Consider the following 21,399-nt stretch of genomic DNA (forward strand, 5'->3'; position numbering starts at 1 on the left):
CAAGTTTCACAAAAATTGAAATATGATTGATTCAGCTGAAAAGTTCAAATTCTCGATATATCTCCTTTCCAGTGTCACTGTACCGAGAATATATTCATTCTATTTTAATGGAGAAATAAGACATATATTACCATTATTTTCATAGATTTGTAGCAACAATTATTTAAATGAAATGATGACTAGGATATCAGTCTACATCTTATTATACCACCCACTTTCCTCTCAATATGGGAAAACTCTCGAATGGAAATATAGAAAATCTGGGAGTTTTAATTAAAAAACGCAGACAATCAAGCACCGGAAAAGGAAATAAAATTGTTTCCTATGCTAAGGATGCTGTACCGGTTTCCCAATTTCCACACCCAAAACAAGATGCTTACTCTTTTTATTTTCGGTTTGTTATCTATTTATAACGTAAACATCAACTGTTGTAGTTTTTTATAGGTAATAGCTTCCAGTTTTTATTGAAGCTTTTGGGTGTGAAAGTGCAAGGCGTTTTTACATTTGTTCTCTGACATAGAGTTTAAAATTGTCGTAAGTAATGGCTACGAAACGTTGGAATGGACGATTTAATGCTGAAGTAAGTCACTTATACCACCTATTATTAGAAACAAAGTTTAAATGATGATTTTAAATTTACAAAAACTGTAGAAATATTGATTTTCTCTGAGACAGTTTCCTGCAAATTAAAATTAAAAACTGATGTAAATTTCTTAATTTCATGCGATGTAAGGCTTAACGTTTAATTCCAAAATGCGATCAATTATTTTTAAATAAGAAAATTATACTAATATTTGTTTTGATAGAAGAACTATGGTGAAATTTAAAAACAGATGTTTAAGCTTGGGGTTAAATGCTTAGTAAAAATTCTACTAGATTATTTTTTCCAAAAAAAAAAAAAAAAAAAAAGCTGTGTTTGATCTATAAATTTGTAAAGAAATTATTTGCAATATGATTAATTCTTAAACATTTTAGGGTTAATAAAGATTTCAAACTTTCTATCTATTTATTCAAATAGTTGTTAGCTTTTCAAAATTTGAAGATTGAGAATTAAGATTTCTATGTCAGCATCAATACGTCCGATATCGCAATGAATTCCCGTGTTATGAAGTTTCATATTTGAAATTGGATAATTCTACGCTTCTTTCACCAAATTGACACCATTTTTTTAAAACCCATTGCGCTTTAAATGTATAGCGTGTTGTAACATAAGCGTTTAGAGCTAAGTTCTGTCTTAGATGAATTCATAATAATCATCTTATGTTTCAGATATGGGTGGTTCATCACATATAACCCTTATATTGCTTTATAACTGGCCGTATTATAACAAGATTAAGCTAAGCTATAATCTCGTATTTTCTTCATGGATTATTGCTGCATTTTAATCACTTTCGAATTACTTGCAAAATTTATGAATGGGAATTCTGTATTTATTTTATTTTAAAGCTTATGATGATTCGCTAATTAGAATTTAATGTCACTTGAAAGTGTATTATTTATTATATTTAAAATAATTAGGAAAGCTAAAGATTTAATCCCCCAATCTCAACTCCTGGTTTGATTCAGAAAATTTTAAATTTCATACGAATGCTTTTGATTTATCGATATACTATTAATGATTGCTTGTCTTCCATCGCTCTCCAGTCTCGGAAAAAATCATATATATATATATATATATATATATATATATATATATATTATTTCATTTGACTATCTATGGATTTAAATAAAACAGAGCTTCAATTCAAAAAGCAGAATTTACCGCCAATTTTTCACTGTCAATTTTAATTTTGTTTGAAATTTCATAAGGTTTAAAGATATCATCAAAGGCCATCTGTCTCTGTCCAATCTCTATTTTCTACAGACATCTCAAAATAAAATCTTAGCACATCTTTCCACCTCTCAACAAATGGATAAATTTCATCACTTTTATCCACCCATTAATTTATCTCCTTTCTTATAAAGAGTGTATCAAAATTAACGAAAGATTTGAATTTGCCACCATTCTTACAGTAAAGTATTGACAGCTGATAGTTTGGGATTATTAAAAATGGAGCGTACCAACATGTTTTCATTCATGAACAATATTTCAAGAATAATGAAAGTCTATTAGCCACAGTTCGAAAATTTGAGAATTTGTCCCCTAGATCGTGTGATTTAGTACCATTGGATTTCTTTTTGGGGGGGGTTATTTGAAGTCAAATGTCTATGTCAATAAGCCCACAAGCACGCGTGCATTGAAGGAGGAAATTCAACGCTGGATCAGCGAAATACAACTGCACTTGGAAAATTTCGGCAAAAGAGTGCGTATGTGCCAGTGGAGCCGGGGAGGACATTTGCCTTATGTGTTATTACATACTATGTGTTATACATAACCCTATCATGTGTACTTTACGATTCAACAAAAATATAATAATTTAAAAGGAAAAAATACTACATTAAAAAAAATTTAATTTAAATCTTGAGTTATCACGTTATTCTATCATGAAGCGCTCATTTTTACTAACTTTAAATTATCAGCTGTCAAATGGTTTTTTTAATAGGGTTGCCGACTGCACGAATGGTGGAAAATTCGAATCTTGCGTTGTTTTTAGGACACCTTTTAGAAATAAATAAACATAATTTATTGTGTAAGTATAACTTAGAATATTATTTCGATTTGGTATGATAAGATGTAGTTAATTAAAGATGGTTGACATTAATAATTAATTCTATTAATATGATGGACAAACAGCTGGTCACAGAAGACGGCTAACATTAATTATTTTTAATTGTTCACCTTTTGCTGATCTTATTTCTTTTACAGATAGACGATGGGCGGCATTATACATTTTACTACAAACTTCAACGCTCTTTAAGTATGTAGAACATTTAATTTTCATGTTTGCGTCATTATTTAAAAGCATATAAATATTACCGTAGACAAATATATCTGTAGAAAAGAAAATACATAACTAATAATTTTTATTTGGTATTTGAAACATTTCTTTTCTTGCATATAATATTATCTGAAAAATGTAATTTGTATATGTGTATGTAATAATGATTTATCTTAATATTGTTAAAGCTACATTTAAAATCGAATAAAATTATTCAAATATATGATTGGTCTTATTTGCAACAGGCTAAAAGGAAAATGCTTCAATTCTATAAATTAATTCTTACTAATATAAATTATTAATCTATTCCTCTTCCAATGTTTCCATTTTGAACAATAGAAAGTTCAAACCATTGTTTGCCCGACTGAATGTAAAAATGACTGTAGCTCGAAGCATTTGAAAGATATTTTCGTAATTTTTAAATTAATAATTAGGGTAATCAGCCGATACAGTGACTAAGAGAAATAAAAAATATTGAAATGAAATAGGATGTCGCAAATCAGTCACATTTAGTAGGCGAAAATTTACATAATTAGGTAACACAAAGAAAAAAAAATGCAATAACAACTATAAGAAGAATTATTTCACATCAAAATTTACAGCATGGCTTGTTGTACACAGTACAACGCTGGAAAGGAAACGATATGATGACATGAGTGAAACACTAGATGATATTCTTTGGAATGTATGGCAACGGATGTTCGTTACGCAGTCTGTATCGATATGAAATTCTTTTCCGATTATGCGAGATGCAAGCCTTGATATTAACCATTTAACTGTTTTATTTTATTGTTGTTGTTGTCTAATTGCATGACGCCTTCCGTTTCGAAAATATTCTGTCCTACTGATACAATTAAGAATCAATATTTTTTTTGCAGTTTTTGTATCACTTATTGTTTTCTTGAGCTATTTAATTTCAACTTATAAGTCGTAACTTATCAACTTATAAGTCAACTTGAAAAGTGGTAATCTTATGCATATAATACAGAGGTGGCTTGAAGGGCATCCAATGAGGTGACATGAAATTAAATATGTTTTTGTGTCATGACTCTTTGTAAATAATAAAAAATTGTACATTTGAATGTATATCTTTTTTCTTTGCTGTCACGAAAAAGTTTCTCTTCCTTATTTGTAATCAGCTACTGGATAATAATTCCATAAAATTATTTTGGTTTATTTTTTGGAATTTTTTTTTTTTTTTACTTTTATATAATATATGTTCATCTAAAGTTTTGATTACAATAAATAGTAATTGATTTATTTAATACCTACATAGAATACAATAGAAGAAGAATAGAAGAAGCGATGGAAGAAATCGAGTCATATTCCTGCATTCGATTTGTGCCAAGAAGACGCCAAAAATGTTTTTTGACTCTTACCAAAAAAGATGGGTGATTAATTTAAATTTCTTATTTTTGAGACTCATATTTTATCTACCTCATATACACGCATACACAGGCACACACGCGCGCGAGCGCAACATATGCATATTGCATTCTATAATTTACTTTTCGGCAAATCTTGAAACCAAGATTTTTTATAAAGCCGAATATTTTTAAATGACAATTATTTTATAGTTTTTAAATTATATTGCATGACGTTTATTCTGTAGTTGGTAATCTTTCAAATAATGATAGGCTCCTGAGGACTGCCTTCCCTTTTACTGTGAATTCTTAATGGCCAGTTCACCATTAATAAGTCTGGACTTTGAAAAGCTGTATCTCCCAATTCGGCTTATATGATCAGAATAAATATGAAATGTTTACTTTTTTATTCTTTTTTTACATCAAAATTCCTAATTAAAAACCATAAATAATTATTCATTTGGTAATTAATTGTGATTTGAAGAAATTCAAAAACAGATGTCAACAGATAATTATATTAAAAACTTCACCACCATTTGTAATCATACAGATTTCAGTTATTGATTTCGATCACTTATTTTGTTTAGATAATTTTAGATAATTACCAAAAAATACTTTTCCTGATTCTAATACATATGTGACATTATTTTTACATATAATTAAAATAGTTAAAGAAGCGCAAATAATGCCTATAATGTCATTCCTGAAAGCAAAATTTACCTTTAATATATTGACAAAGCGTATTTTAACTTGCATATACATTTATCTGTTTCAAAATTTGAAATTGTTAAGTAATACTGAATTGAAGTAAAATTTGTTATCTCAGATCCACTGTCAAATTTACATATTTGTAAATCGACGACATAGAAATGTAATTCTATATTTTGATTGCAGTAATAATATAATACCAAATGCTGCATTTTTTTAAATGCAGTAGTAATTTACATGTACTCTATATTAGAAATATTCAAACGTAATTTGTTGTTGTATAATATAGCTAATTATATAGCTAATGAATTCATAATAATCCATAATTTGAAGTAATATTTTCTTAAAGAAAAGATAGACACGGAGATGTAATGATGTCCAGAAAGCGAAACATTTCCAAAAATGTTATGACTGTCGTATGTTTGTGTTAAAGCATTTTTACTTGAATGAAAATAAATTTTTGTATAGGTGCTGGTTTGAAGGTTATGGTGAGTGCAGACCACGTATTTCTCTTGGAATAGGTTGCACAGAATACGGAACCATACTTCACGAACTGCTCCATGCCATTGGATTTCCACATGAACAAAACAGACCTGACAGAAGTGACTACATTACCATTAACTGGAGGAATATAAAAAAGGGTAAGATGAAACGCAAAAAGAAACTTTTTCTTCTTTCAAGATTCATTCGTTGTGGTAAGGAGAAGTTTTCCCTATTGATATCGGAATCGAATGATTTTATATCAAATCAAATTCTCAAGGATAATTATTACAAGGCAATTGTTCTTTTAATATGAGTAGAAATTTATAAGCTAAACAGATGTCCAATTGAAGACATTTTATTTCAAGCATCTTTTGATCTAAAATTTGATGTTCACAGTATATCGCGAAAGGTACCAAATTCTTGAAGAACTTCGATGACATGAAGATGGTCGATACAGTACACAATTGCGCAGCCAGAAGTAAGCACCAGTTTCTGAATTTCGGTTCACTATGATATACTATTAGAAGCTGAGCAAAATTTAGACATAAACAATTCCATGCAAAGTAGACTATTTAAAATGTAATAAATATTTTTAAAAAATAAAGCTATAAAGCTATTTAAAAAGCTAAAGCTATTTAAAAAGACAGCTATAGTTCAAGAATAATATGGTGTAACTACGTTCAAATATTAAGTCAAGAAGCCGCTTTATAGCCTTTTACGTGTGTTTGTTGATGAAATTTGCGTAGTTTGTTTTCTCATATGCATTGTATATAAGAGTGTATAAAGATATTATATATTTTTTTTAAAGTCAGCCTCAAGAGTTTAATGATACTCCACATTTCAGGCCGTTCCTGTTTTGTAATTATATCCGCTTAGTCGGTTTACTTTTTTCTTTTTCTGCCATATTCTGTGCTAAAATCGCTAGTTATTAAAGTTTATTACTGAGAACACTGCGATTAGTATCAAGTGGTTACTTTTTCAGATTCATATATTCATCTTATTCTGGCTTTCTTTGTTAGAATTGCATTTTTTGAATAAAGATATCAGTACACATTCAACGAAAAATGGCTCAATTTAATTATGGTGCAAACTTCAAAGGAAAAGCTCACATGTGAAAAATCATAATAAATCCATTAATTTAAATATACAGGATTCATAACGTATAAAGGGAATTTTTATCCTAATTCAGTTCAAAATAATTAAATGAATAATATTACTCAGTTAAACATTTTCATACATATGGTAAAGCGCTCTCATGTATTTAATTATTTTTGTCTTGTTTCCTATTAATTATAATTATATCTAGTACTTTTAGTAGAAAAAAAGACAAAGGTTATTGCGATAGTATATAACATGCACCTTTTTTTGAAAATATATGCTGTATAAAGAAATTTACTTTTAGGAGACAAGGATCAGTTCAAAAAACTTCGATGGAGCCAATACGATTGGGTGGATTTCAATATTGACTATGAATCCATTATGATGTACGACAGCTACGCATTTTCGAGAAATGGCCAGATGACCATTCAGAGAAAGGATAAGGAAGAGATAGAAGAAAACGAGGAACTGTCTGACATGGACATAGAAAAATTGAGATCGTTGTAATCTTGAAAATTTTTGTGAAATTTCTGTCTATGAACTTTCTTTGTCATTCTCTCTTTTTATTGTTATTAATGATTTTTTTCATAAATTTGATTTCGGTATTTTCGATTTGAAAGTTAAAATATTTTAAAGGCTGAGAAAGATAATGAATTTTAATTACTGTTTCAGCATGATTAAAAATTACAATTACCACCTATTGTTAATTTATTATAGAAACACTCTGGCTAGTATCTTACTTAAAGAGTTCTTACTTGGAACCAAGAAAGGTGGACTTCTCGAACCTCTTCAGTCATCTCTTGTGTCATGAAGTGATAGGCAAAAAATTTCTGTTTTCTCATACAGAAAAGATGCAAATTATGGATGTTCTGTTTTCTCATTTGTAGTGCTTTTAATTATACTAATTCTAACACCAATTGAGACAGAAGCGAAGAGGCAGTTTTCTCATGTGATCGCTATGCTGTCAATCTGGAAATAACTTATCTTGTATCGCCACCTAAATGTTTTAGGATTTCTTCACCTTCGACTGTTAGGATCTACTGGATTCAGATTGAATCATTTGAATATATCTTGAATCTGTGGATTCATCGTCCGCACAGCGCCTTTTTTGAAGCCTTTTGTTATACAAACGAAACTGTGCAATAATTTTTGATTCGAGTTGTATTATTTAAAAATTGTTTATTTAAGTTTTTAAACTATTTCTTCTTTTGTGTTTTCCTATGTATATATGGACAAGTGTTGATATAACTTTTTGCAATATTATATTAATGTGATGAGTAAACATTTATTATTGAAATATTAAACTGTCCTGAATTATTTGCAACTATTGATTTGAATTATTTGAAGCAAGGATTATGCTTATCCTGAATCACCTCCTAGATTTTTCAGAATTTCCTCACCTTGGAATGCCTGGATCTGTTTGATTCAGACTGAATCAATTGAATATTTCTTGAATCTGTGGATTCATCATCAAAGCACTGCAGATATTCCATTCTGTTTTGAAAACTTTTTTTACATAAACGAATGCCACAAATAGAGGTGAAATGACAAGTTGCTGTTCATTACAAAATTCTGTACTATATGCAGTAACTTTTGATGCGAGTTGTATTACTACGGATATTATTGAACAATTTTTTCAGATACTTAATCTATTTCTACTTTTGTATATTTCTTTGTATATATGGATGAGTATAACTTGCTGTATACTATATTATATATTAATGTGATGAATAAACATTTATTATTGAAATATTGAATTGTCCTCTATTTACAACAACTCATCTGAATTATTTGAAGCAAGGTGTATGGTTATGTATTACTTAACCCCTTTAGATTGTGAAAATTTATGAAAATTAATTTTTAAAATCAATTTTCAGAAACTAATTTCGGAAAGTGCATTAAAATATACTATTGTAATTTAATTTTTTCTAATCTTCAATTTGAAGTTCATTAATAATTATTGCAAATATAATAGAAGCTTGAAATATATTTCTTTCCTCAAATTCAGTTATGTTAATAGTAAGCAAAAAAAAAAAAAAAAAATGCATTCAATTCAACCAATTTCTCAGGTTTCAAGTATGAGTCAAGTCAAATAAATGAACCTAACAATAAGTAAAAAAGGGATTCGTTTCAGTTGCACATTGTATATAGAGTTTAATAATATTCCATAAACAATTTTTGCGTCATCAAATCATTTAAAACATTATGTTTATTTTATGATATCAAGAAATTGTTTAAATGTTCGTTTTGAGATTTTAATGCCCAACAGTTTCAGAAATGAAATGAATGCAAGATCCAATGACTAAAAAAATTTTGGAATTTTTTAACATATGCTTAATTTTGATGTTTTATAGAACAAATATGTATTTTTCATAAAATTAAAAAAACATCTTTGTGGAATTTTTTATTTTTAATTTTGAATGCATATCTGATAAATTAGTTTTTTAATTGACTAAATTTGGTTGTTCATAAAAAGAGAGTTAAAGAAAGAAAAAAAAGGAAAAAAAAATTTAAATTTACTTATTTTAAGCTAAAAATTATTCCCTAAATTTTTTAAAAAAAATTCTTCCTGATTTGGATAGGTAATTTAAGACAATATGTTAAGAAACTTTTCGATATAAAAATAGGAGTCTATACAACTAAATGGAATATTTACAAATAAACTATCTCTAAATTAATTATTTTTGTATATCAAGCTTGTATGATATCATAAACAATATTACTGTGTGTTACTGTTGAATTAACTTATAAAATATTGCTTTTAATATTCTAATAAATAAATACAATTTCAAAATGAGAGTCTAAATGATAAATAACAAATAAATAATTAAAAGAATTGGTTAAATTATACCATATTTATGTGAAAGTTAACAGTCAGTTACATTGACAGTTCAGAAAAAATTATTATTTTTAATTTAAAACAATTTTTCTATTTTTTTATATTTACAGTGATTATGAAATTGCTACAATACAGAAATTCGGATTTGTAGAGTTGTAATTATAAATCCAAAAGAAAATGGTATCAAAACTTTATTGTTACTCTATTAACTGATTTTTTAAATGAAAGGTCTTTAATAAATTAATTATATTAAAATGTCTTTGAATTAAAAAGTAATTATAATATGCAATATTATAAATTTGCAGTGAATGATATAAAATTTTTCAAATCAAGTTTGAACTCATTATTGTTACACGCATTATCATTTTAAGTTTTATCAATTCTTCATGGCCTTCTTATCATTATTAATTGATAAGAGTAGGTGTTGTTTTAAGATATCAAATTGAAGTCATTGAATCAAAAAATGGCATCAGATATACACCAGGAAGACCAACACCTGTCAAATGAAGTAAGTCCAAATTTCTCACAAGCATAAGTAGAGTCAGATGAAGGAAAAGAAATGTAATTTCGGTAAATGTAAGCCTAAATAACAAAAAAAAAAGAGTTATTTATGTTTGTGCTATCTGATAATTTATATCAAAGACAGTTAACAGATAGTCTTACGTAATTAAAAATATAACAAAGCATTGCATAGTTATTAATAGCTCATAGCGCTTTTTGTTACAATTTTATATTCTTGTTTATAAAACAGACAGTAATTGTTTCTTCCATGTAAAAAAGTACAAAATAAATCTCAGAAAATATTAATGGATGAAAAATATTTTATATAAACAAGTTTTTCTTTAAATTTTATGTATAATCTAAATCGTAAACATATCTGAAATAACGTATTTAAGAAACAAAATAGAATTTATTTAAGAAACAAATCGTACAAATTTTTGTTTATCTATTTTATGAAATGTAGCTTTAATGAAAAAAATACTGAAATTAGATTTGCAAATCATTAATAAATTAAAAAAATATTTTATATAATATATGCTTTTAATTCATTTGAACTGTGATCAAAAGATATAATAAAAACGATATATTAGAAAATAAATATAGCAAGTTATGCCAATTTTTATTATTTATATCTAAATCGTTAAAGAATTCTGCAATATCTCCTAGGAAGACAATACTTGTACATAGACACAGTTTTAGATGACAAAACTGTTATTTACTGATTAAGCTAGTCATTTCTTGATTTTATCATTATTATTTTTGTCGGCTTTTTGGTTATCGACTTTCATCAATAATAAGAAGAAGAAGAAAAGAATAAATTTATCTTTGTACTAAATTGTCAAAAAATTAATTTTAAAAATGTTTGAAAACTAATTTAAATAAAATGCATTAATAGGATTTAGTATGTAACTATAAAAGAAAAATATTTATTTATTAAGTGAAAAATCTTTAATTAATTTTAAATAAGATTTAGAAATAATTCTTTTAGTTTATTATTACGAGTTTCTAATAAAAAAATTTCGAAGAAACTCCTCCCATGTAACTATCATACCATATTTTTCGGTTTTAATTGTTTTGTTTCTCGTAATTATTAATAATAATAGTTTTCACTTTTTCGTATACGGAGCATATAAAATAAAAATACTGTAACCGCCAAAAAAATTTGATCATGTCATGTTATAAAATTTTTCTTGATATTTATGCTTTTATATTTAATGTGAGTGAAAAAAGCATAGAAGCATTTTAAATAGAAGCATTAAAAATAAATAAAAAAATTATTTTAAATATTCCAATAATTAGCAATCCTTTACGAAACTTCTCGTAGTAATTACTAAGCACTTTGAATCATTTTCTTATTAGTGTAATCAGATCTTTAGCCTTTATTTTTCAATATTTAATAAAGAATTACAGAATAAGCCATGAAAGAAAATTTTAAAACTGTGAATTTTTAATAGAAAATTATTATTTAATAAATGTTCTTTGCCGTTAAAAATGTTTTTAAAAAATTCATATTTCTTTCTTCTTTTTAATAACAGGATGGAAGAGGTGATGCATGGGAAATTCACTATGAAATCGATCCTTGTTTAGGTAATAAATCTAATTGTACACATAAATCTTTCAACGACTAAAAGATATTTTAATTCAAATTATGAAAGAGTTTGTTTAAAAACCATCCTTTACTGGCTTCACAGGAAAAAATAATTTCTGATAATACATAAACAAATTGCACTTTTTCTCTCATGATAATGAAAATTCACTTTCTAGTACCTCAGGATTACTGATCAGATAATAAGCCGAATCTTGTATAGTTATAGAAATGCATGAAATTCGCCCTATTAAATTTTATGAAACAATCACAGTGATATAAATTTCAATAGACGAATTAAAATTTTGCTGAAAATTAAGTAAAAAAGTATTTTTAAACTTTGTCAGAATTCGGGAAAATCGAATAAAAACTTATTAGATTAATAAAAGGGTATATTTTTAAAAAAATTTTAACACGGTGTAAAAATCAGTTTTGTGCAATAATATTTTTGGAAGTTATCGCGGGAAAATGTCAAAGTTTTGCATAGGTTAAAATTAATTAAAAATTTAAGTTTAAATGAAATTTTTGAAAAAAAAAGTCGGTTGGAAGTGCACATTTGAATTCTCCAAATTATATTTGTGATCAATTAGGTATCTTTAGTTTGAAGATCTGGTTTATTGAGCGTCGGTAAACACGCACAATCACACGTACATACGCACGCACACACACACACACACACACACACACACACACACACACACACACACACACACACACACACACACACACACACACACACACACACACTTTTATAATTAATAAATAGTTCCGTTTCCTTTAACAATAGTAGAAATGAGTTTTCACGCTTTTAACTCCAAATCAATATATTTTCGGAGATTTCTTGAAGTTATTAACACCATATACAAAAAAGTCTATGCATGTAGTTCAAAAAGCATGTAGAAAAACTATTTGAAATATATGAAAAACATATGATATGAATATATAAAACATGTGACATCAGTCAACTCGAAAAATGACTGCTTTCCCATGACGAATCTTTGGTACATTCGAGTCTCAAATCTAGTAACTTCTAGTATAGACGGTGAGATATGGCCACCAGGTAATTACTGCCCTGTCCTAAAACAAAGAAAGCAATAAAAAAGCTGGCAACTTCTGTATTATTGCTTCTATGACATATAAAAATAATGAAAATTCGTGTAATGTTGTTTTTATAACCTTATCTTAAAATTCTTTTATCTGATTATGCAGTTTTCAAATAAAGGAAAAATTCAGATAAGATATTAAATATTGGTTAAATTAAACCTCTTCAACCTAAATTTCAGATAAGAAAAGAAAAAGTTTTGCTTTTAAATCTATTTTCAGTGTGTCAGACGCAAATAAAAAGTAATTGAAAAACAATGCAAGACAAAATTTACTAAAATCTTTCTAGTGTTTACAGATTTTTATTCAACTAATTTTTTTTTCTAATTGAATTTTGTAATCGATTTGTCATTCACTTCCCAAGTTAAAAATTAGGACGTAGAATACTTAGATGCAAACTGATTTAAAGTTTAAAATTTTTGTTTAAGATATGATTTTAATTAATATTTTGAATTTCTGAATTCTTTTTCGTTAGTGAAAAAAATTCCAAAAATTAAGAAAATAGAATAAATTATTTGACATTTTCGACAGAGTTGACATGTGCGACAAAAAATAGTTTCCCAGACGTTTTCTTTCTGAATTACCTTTATAAAAACCGTTTCAATTTCGTTTGCACAATTATTTTCTTTGGGAAGATAAAATTATTTTTATAATCGTATAATTCCTGATTTAATGCTATTCTACATTTTTAAAAGCCAGTTTTTCAAATTCTAAATTTTGGTAACAACTTCTTATGAAAAAAATAATAAATTAAAATCAAATTTGGTATGACAGTTTCTCATTACGATCTGCAGATACAGTACTATAGAATAAGCAATCTTATTACTTAGAAAGATTTTACTGTTATTTTAATGATTCTCAGTGAAGAAAAAATTTTATTTAAAGTTGAGCCCTAATATTTAAAAACTAGATTTAAAACAACTAGGCAATATAATTCTCAAGTTATCTGCAAAATTTTAAACATATCATTTGATAAACTTTTAAACTAGAAGTTGTTTTACTTTATAATTTTTTAAGATCCCCGTTTTCTTCAATCTATTTTTACATTTTCAAAGTCTGTGTATTCTATATCGATTTTCAAAAAGTTTCTCCCGAATGTAATTGCATATTTTAAAATAATATTATTTTTTTTCCTTGAAGTAATTACAAGTAAATATAAAAACAGGACAATCCAAGTTTAACTCAGTAATATTAATGTCTTATTTGAAAACAAATGTAGGGTTATTTTGGAATGGGCCTTGTAATTTTGAATCCAGATCAGCTGGTACCCCTTTCTCCAACCTTTCACATCACATCAATGGAAGGCCATCATTTTTAATGTGCATAGGTTCACATAAACGGCGTCTCTTTGTTGGACTAGGATTCCGAATCCGGAATTCTCCTGCTTCGCAATCAAAACCTTACTATTAGGTCACAGAGACCCAGAATAACCCAGGACATTATATTCAAATTCCTGTCAATTTTCCACTAAGTACATCTTTTTTTCTTTTTTGGGAGGCAAAAAGTCAGCATTTGGAGCAATTTCATTCGTTAAAGGAAACATATTACCTGCCAGCGTCCTGGCATAGGGGTAAAGCGTCTTCCTCGTGATCTGGGTGTCCTGGGTTCGAGTCCCGATTTGGGCATGGTTTTTCTTCCGTTGTTCTATCTGTGAGATATGTGTGAATGTGCACTTTTGTAAGAAGGGGTTGTGCAAGCGAATGAGTGATGCGTGAGTAGCAAAGTGGTACTCTTGGCCTTAGTTGACGCTATTAAAAAAACAAGAGCAGCTCCCCCACCGGCTTAAAATCGCTTCGTAACAGCGGGCTTGTCCATGGCAAGTGTCATAAGGAATAACAACAAACTCATTACCTTATTTTAATTCGTACCTCTTATTAGATATTAGATTAATCAATTGATAGTGGTTCCCCAAAAAAAACATCAAAATTGCATTTTTATTATCTTGGAACTCTAATGATATCATTTAAAATAAATTCCTTGTGTTAAGAATTCGGTTGTTCGCAATATATACTATAAAAGCCAAATTAAATATTTTTTGATTTAATATGCAATCCAAATTTGTATCAACGTGTTCATAATATATCTGATCATTTAGATTTCAAACGAAGACATATAGAAAATGCCATGAATGAAATAGAAAAGTATTCTCGTATTCAATTCCTTCCACGAACAACTCAACGATGTTATCTGAACATTACTAAAGATGACGGGTAAGTAATTGTTTTTTCGTTAGAAAACATTCTGATATGGAAAGTTATGTGTTGGAAGAGTTAGAAAACTCTTATTTTTTGCGTATATTTTAATGAGCTTTACAGTCGAATAACTCAAACTATTTACTTTTTTGTGGAAATTGCAGATTGGAAACTTACTTTTCTGTTTCCATATAATATATCTTCCATGTATTATATAATTCATTCATTTTTATCTAGTAGTTATACAGTTTTTATAGTAAATCTTTAATTTGATATCTAAACATTCTTAATTTAATGTTTTCGCCTTTAAATTTCTTTTGATAAAAATATCAGAATATTAATTTCAACTTTTATTATTAATAATTTTTTACGCTCTCATTAACGAAATATAGAAAGTATTTCACTCTTCGATGAATTTTACAAAAAGATTTTGAGGAATCGGAAAAAAAAAAAAAAAATACAAAACCAATTTTTGATTATACTTGTCTACAATTAGGATAATACAAAGAAATGTCTATTTACGTACATATTATGTCTATTTACATAAAAACTGGTGAATTTTACTAATTTCGTATAAAATTCTTCAGAAATATATATAGAATCTGTTCGTTCGTGTGCGTGTTAACACAAAATTGTAATGAGTTACAAACATTAAATTCACAATAGTCTTCGATTCATATCAAAATATAAACAGACTAACAAATCCATAAACAGATTGACGGTTCATGCTAATTGATAGTAGCTAATTGAAGTTAAATATAGATATAATTTGGTATGCAGTCAGAATTTACCATTAACCGATTACTCATAAATATTCGTACGTCTAAATAGACCAGTGCCGAAGTACAATCTACCCTTGACCCATTTCAGTGAGGTAACTACACTGGGACAAATTCAATTGAAATGTGCCTAAGCATCATCATTATAAAAGGCACGCCATTTTTACGAATGTAAGAAAGTTTTCTTTTTTCCTCAGTTCTAGCTGTCAACCTTTCGCAAATCCTTAATATCTTTTAAAAAATTGTTTAAAAAATTAATGATACAGCAAAAAAGGGAGGTATTAGTTCTTAAGTCCTTTTTTTTTACTATTTGATCATAGGTATGATTTTAATTAGCCTTTTAGATAAATTTTTTTCCGATTCAGTATTCTTTTCGCATCATTAATAGAAAAAGTCAAAATTCTGTATAGATAGTTTATGCAAAAATAAAACAATGACCTTATTTTTAAAAATTACAAAAATAAATATGAAAAAAAAAATTCAGCCTAAGTTTTTTTTGTTTTTTATTTCCATTTCCACCAGATTTGAAATGTATAAAAGGAGACAAAACCCGCTCAATTTTCTTATTAATTTGGTTTATTGGAAAGCAGAAAGTTAATCTATATGTTTCGAAATGGATGCCATGTCTCCCAAGGTCGACCTTGCATGTAATCTTGCATCAAAATTATAAATCTGTAAAACATTTTGAGATCGATAGGTTTAAGGATAAAGTTCTTAAATTCTATTCTTAAAGTTATTCTATTCTCTATTTTGGATATCGAAATTAAACACAAAATATTCCATATTACTGTATATACGGGTAAATTGAGGGCAGAATATGAATGCCAATTTAAGTGATTGAAATATATGTTAATAAGAAATGTAAACAAATTACTAAATGAAATATTTCAAACAATTATCTTAATACGAATGTTTCTTCACAGATGCTATTTCAATAGCGGCGACAACTGCTTTCAAAGTATTTCCCTTGGAGTAGGTTGCAGAGATTTTGGAACCATTCTCCATGAACTGCTCCATGTGTTTGGGTTCGAACATGAACACAACAGGCCGGACCGTGATGAATATCTCACGATTCACTGGGATAACATCGAAGAAGGCAAGTATATCCATAAAATTTATCGAACACTTCATTATCATTAACAGGAAGGTAATCGAATTATTTAGTATGTTAAAGTAAAAAGTTTTAAAACTAAGAAATGTTTCAGAAAACAGATGTAGATACCCTAAATCTACAGCAGAAATTGTCGATTATAGAATTTATGTTACCTGTAGTTTAGTTTTTTCTTTTATGTTTACAAATGAAACTTTCTATAAGTTATAGGAAGTGGTTTCATTCGAAACTTTTTCGTAATGTCACTAATAAATGCACTTGTGGATTATTAACTTCACGCCATTGATGAGCATTATTTGCGAAGGAGCTTATTGGCGTCCGGTCTTTGGCGATCATTACACAAGTACCAGAATGCCAAATGTGCATTTTTGACGTCTTTTTTTCTGATCGATTGAAGCCAAAATTTATCATAAAACTACAGTTATAGTCTCCAAATCACTTACGAATTTCCTATATTTAAGTCATTACGTTTCCCAGTTATCAAGTTTGCATACTTGTAAAAATACAGATCGATCAATGGTCAGCCTTTTCCAGGTTTTGGTTCTGAATTTTCCACATATTCCCTTTAGATGTGAAGTCGTCTTACAAAATTGTATTTATCTAGCTCCCTTCAATTTATAGTTATCGTGTTAACTCACATTTGCAAAGATGGACAGATAGACATCTGATTGAATTTCATCCAAAACTTGATAACTCCAAATTCTTCGGTAACTCCAAAACTCAAAGAATTAGGTTTATAAAATTTAATACACAGGTTTAGCATCTAAAATACTGATTCTCATAAAATTTGAGACCAAATCTCCCAACAGGTTGATCGTCTGTGAGTCTGTACTTTCACATGCAGATAAACGCAACGACTTAAATCATTAAACTCGGTACTAAAAAAATGATTACAATTGTAAATCCGTGTTAAATCTTTGTTCCAATTTGTCTGAAAAAAAGCGCCCAAAATATTCATTCATGTGATAGAATCAATACAAATTCTACATTCACATGATAGAATCAATTCAAATTCTACCTTCACAAGATAGAATCAATACAAATTCTACATTCACATGATAGAATCAATACAAATTCTACATTCACACGATAGAATCAATTCAAATTCTACATTCATATGATAGAATCAATACAAATTCTACATTCACATGATAGAATCTATACAAATTCTACATTCACATGATAGAATCCATACAAATTCTACATTCACACGATAGAATCAATTCAAATTCTACATTCATATGATAGAATCAATACAAATTCTACATTCACATGATAGAATCTATACAAATTCTACATTCACATGACAGAATCAATACAAATTCTACATTCATATGATAGAATCAATACAAATTCTACATTCACATGATAGAATCAATACAAATTCTACATTCACACGATAGAATCAATTCAAATTCTACATTCATATGATAGAATCAATACAAATTCTACATTCACAAGATAGAATCAATACAAATTCTACATTCATATGATAGAATCAATACAAATTCTACATTCACACGATAGAATCAATTCAAATTCTACATTCATATGATAGAATCAATACAAATTCTACATTCACATGATAGAATCTATACAAATTCTACATTCACATGATAGAATCCATACAAATTCTACATTCACACGATAGAATCAATTCAAATTCTACATTCATATCACAGAATCTGTATTTCGTATCTATCGTGCACCAACGCTACATTTGCAGCCTTACACAACATCCATAATTTTTTTGCGGGAGTGGGGTGATGGCGAAAGCGGGATTGGAGAGCATGCGAGGAAGTTTCGGAGAGACCACTTCCACTGATTTTGTATGTTCTGAACTTTTGAATGTGATATACTTCTCTTAATTTTAATTTGCCTTATTTGTTTAAGCCTCAAGTTGCTTTTGTTGACGTTTGCCTTATTTGTTTCAATTTGATTAATTTGTCTTTATTTGAGTTAGCAAATGCATTCTGTATTTCCAGAACACAAGATTCAATTCGAGAAGCTGGAACCTAGCAAATACAAGTGGAATGTCTTTCAAATAGACTATGAATCCATCATGATGTATGATAGCTACTCATTCTCAAAGAATGATCTGATTACCATTGAGCGGAAGAATGGCGGAGAATTAGTTCGTAATAACAAACTGTCTGAAATGGACAAAGAAAAACTTAGATTATTATGACTATGAGAAGTGAACCAGAAATTCCTTTTTTTGTTTCTGTTAATAAATTTTTATTTATTGAATCTCTCTTTGTAAAATTTACATTAAAAATTACATGTTTAAAAAATCAGCCACAATGAAAAAAAAAACTATATTTGCATTTGGTATTCATAAAAGATAAAGAAGTATATACACTTTGAAGATGCCTTCAGTTGCACTTACAAAGTGGATTTCAAAATTAAATTAAAATGCTGGAACTGTATTAGTTTTAACTTGGACAATTAATAAAATTAATTAAAAAAGTTATAAAAATGCATAAGCATTAATGAACAATTTGTGAGATTTATTTTATCATGTTTAAACACTAATTCTCCCAAAACTGGAAAAAAAAACACTTTTCAAATTTTTTTTATTTAAAACTTTTTTTTAAGTTTAATCATTTTTGCACAGTTAATTTCTTAAATTATTCTTACACCGACCTAATATAATTCATCTATTTTATAAAGTTTGATCGAATCTTTTAATAAAAGGTATATAATACCTTTTCTTATCGATTACATTTTAATATCAAAAAATTCTATGAAGATTTTTTATAGCCTATGTAGTATTAATTAAATAAAATCATGAAATTTGATTTTTTTTTAAAAATAAAAATTATTTATTTCGCATATTTATAAAATAATAATTTTTATTTAGCATATTAATCATAATAATTTAAGGCTTGATGTTGCATTACGGAAATATTGTATTTCAAATAATTTATAGAGATATTGTTATTGAGTCAAATGGGAACATCTATTAACATATACATATATCAACAATTTCTTCTAAATTACTAAAAAACAAACAAACAAGCGATTTCATTCTATACAATGAAATCTAATCAAATATCAACAGTTTGTAAATGTTTTTTAATCTCTTCCTTTGTTAGTTCCTATTGGTGAAAAGTTTCAATTCGGATTCCATCGCTTTAGAGGGGTTATTTAAAAATTGCATTTTTTTGCAACTGTTAATGAAATTTCATTCGAGTGGTATTTAAAAGTATTCCAATGTCTCTTGTATTGTGACAATATACTATGCTATCTTTTTCATTCTTAATAATAAATTAAAGTATTAATATATTGTTTTTTATATTTCTTTGAATATATATTTGATCACTATTATCAAGAGAATTTTTTATTTTCACCTTTTATGATAAAACAAAAATTTTAAGAAAATCGGGCCTGCTCTATCTTTTTAAAAGAATTACCTTTGAGTTCAAATTAACGGTGCAAATTGGCAAATTAATGGTTTGGTAGATGCATTATTCATACGTTCTAAAAGTTTTAATACTGCTTTTTTTTAGATAATTCAAAATCAAGGAATTTATAATAGAATTTAAGTCATTTTTTACAAAAAATTAGTGTGATTCTAATTTTATGTTAATATCAAATTCCTGTAAACATTACTTGAAAATAAATGCTCTTAATTTTTTTATTATAATTTTGGGAAAAGTCTTGAATGAAATAACAAAATAATATGTATGAGGATATAATGGTGGGAACAATATAGGCACATGACAATAGTAACTGCGCATTCTGTCCAAAAAAAAAAATGTTCTGAAGCCACATTACTGCTTAAAATAATACTGCTTCTGATAGGTGTAAAAAATACTTGCACAATTATGTTTTTGTGAGATTATTACGATACAATAATTGATTTCATTAAAAAAATTTAAGAATAATTGCAATAAACAAAGTTCTGTATTACTGTAATTTACGATTAAAAATTTTATTTTTATTTTTTCGAATGCAGAGACTTCTCCGAAGTCCAAAACATATTTTTGGAACTATGTCTGCCTGTTTGAGAATGTGGTAACTCAAAAACATTTTGGAATTAGTCTGCTGAAATTTGATATGTGACCTTTACATAAAATTTGTAGATTTTCTATTAAATTTTGATTAACTTCCATTCACAAGAAGTCTAATTGACCAACTGCAGGTGAAAACAATTAATTACAAAGCATATTAAGAAGAATATTATTTGGCAGACAGATTAACTATTTAAAATGTTGATCTGTATGAAATTTTAAACTAAACCGGTCTGGCCGGCTGTCAGATTGTATCTTCTCAAGAATGTAAACTCGATAATTCAAGAACTAAAAGACATAGATAAATGAAATTTATTATGTGAACTTATTACTAGAGCCGTAGTTTTGTGTCAAATATTGGTTTAAATCGCTCCAGAAAAAGACGTCCTAAAGGCATAAACGGTTTCTTAGTTATAATATAAAGCACAAACTTTCATGTGGAAGATTTTGAAAGCAAAAATCTGAGCATTCATGGCATTCATAGCCTTGCCTGAGTGAACAATTTAATGTTGGGGAAAGGGACGGTAAAAGTTTTTTATGAAGCGTATGTGATAAACTTTCCAGGAGGTCTCTCCGACAGGCTTTGAATGTTAATTAATTACATATTTCAGCATCTAACAAAGAGAAACACAGTTGGAAAAAACATATTCTATGCACGTTTGATAAAAAGAAAGCACTGTTAGAAAAAAATGATCTTTAGGTTAAAAAAAGTTTCTAAATAAAAATGGGCAAAAAGAGAGCAA

General features: G+C 27.7%; 2 protein-coding genes across 2 annotated transcripts; both read left to right on the forward strand.

Annotated features, from left to right (window-relative positions):
- Positions 1-485: 485 nt before the first annotated feature.
- LOC129988427 (zinc metalloproteinase nas-6-like) lies at positions 486-8,210 on the forward strand. Its single transcript, XM_056096689.1, has 5 exons — positions 486-580; positions 2,807-2,858; positions 4,156-4,270; positions 5,420-5,592; positions 6,837-8,210. The coding sequence occupies exons 1-5, from the start codon at positions 542-544 to the stop codon at positions 7,037-7,039; spliced, it is 582 nt and encodes a 193-aa protein (XP_055952664.1). The 5' UTR covers positions 486-541; the 3' UTR covers positions 7,040-8,210.
- Positions 8,211-9,802: 1,592 nt separating this feature from the next.
- On the forward strand, positions 9,803-18,894 carry LOC129971157 (astacin-like metalloprotease toxin 5). Its single transcript, XM_056084672.1, has 5 exons — positions 9,803-9,879; positions 11,408-11,459; positions 14,654-14,768; positions 16,453-16,625; positions 18,626-18,894. The coding sequence occupies exons 1-5, from the start codon at positions 9,835-9,837 to the stop codon at positions 18,826-18,828; spliced, it is 588 nt and encodes a 195-aa protein (XP_055940647.1). The 5' UTR covers positions 9,803-9,834; the 3' UTR covers positions 18,829-18,894.
- Positions 18,895-21,399: the final 2,505 nt, after the last annotated feature.

This window comes from Argiope bruennichi, chromosome 1 (genome assembly GCF_947563725.1).
Source record: "Argiope bruennichi chromosome 1, qqArgBrue1.1, whole genome shotgun sequence".
Lineage (NCBI taxonomy): Eukaryota > Metazoa > Arthropoda > Arachnida > Araneae > Araneidae > Argiope > Argiope bruennichi.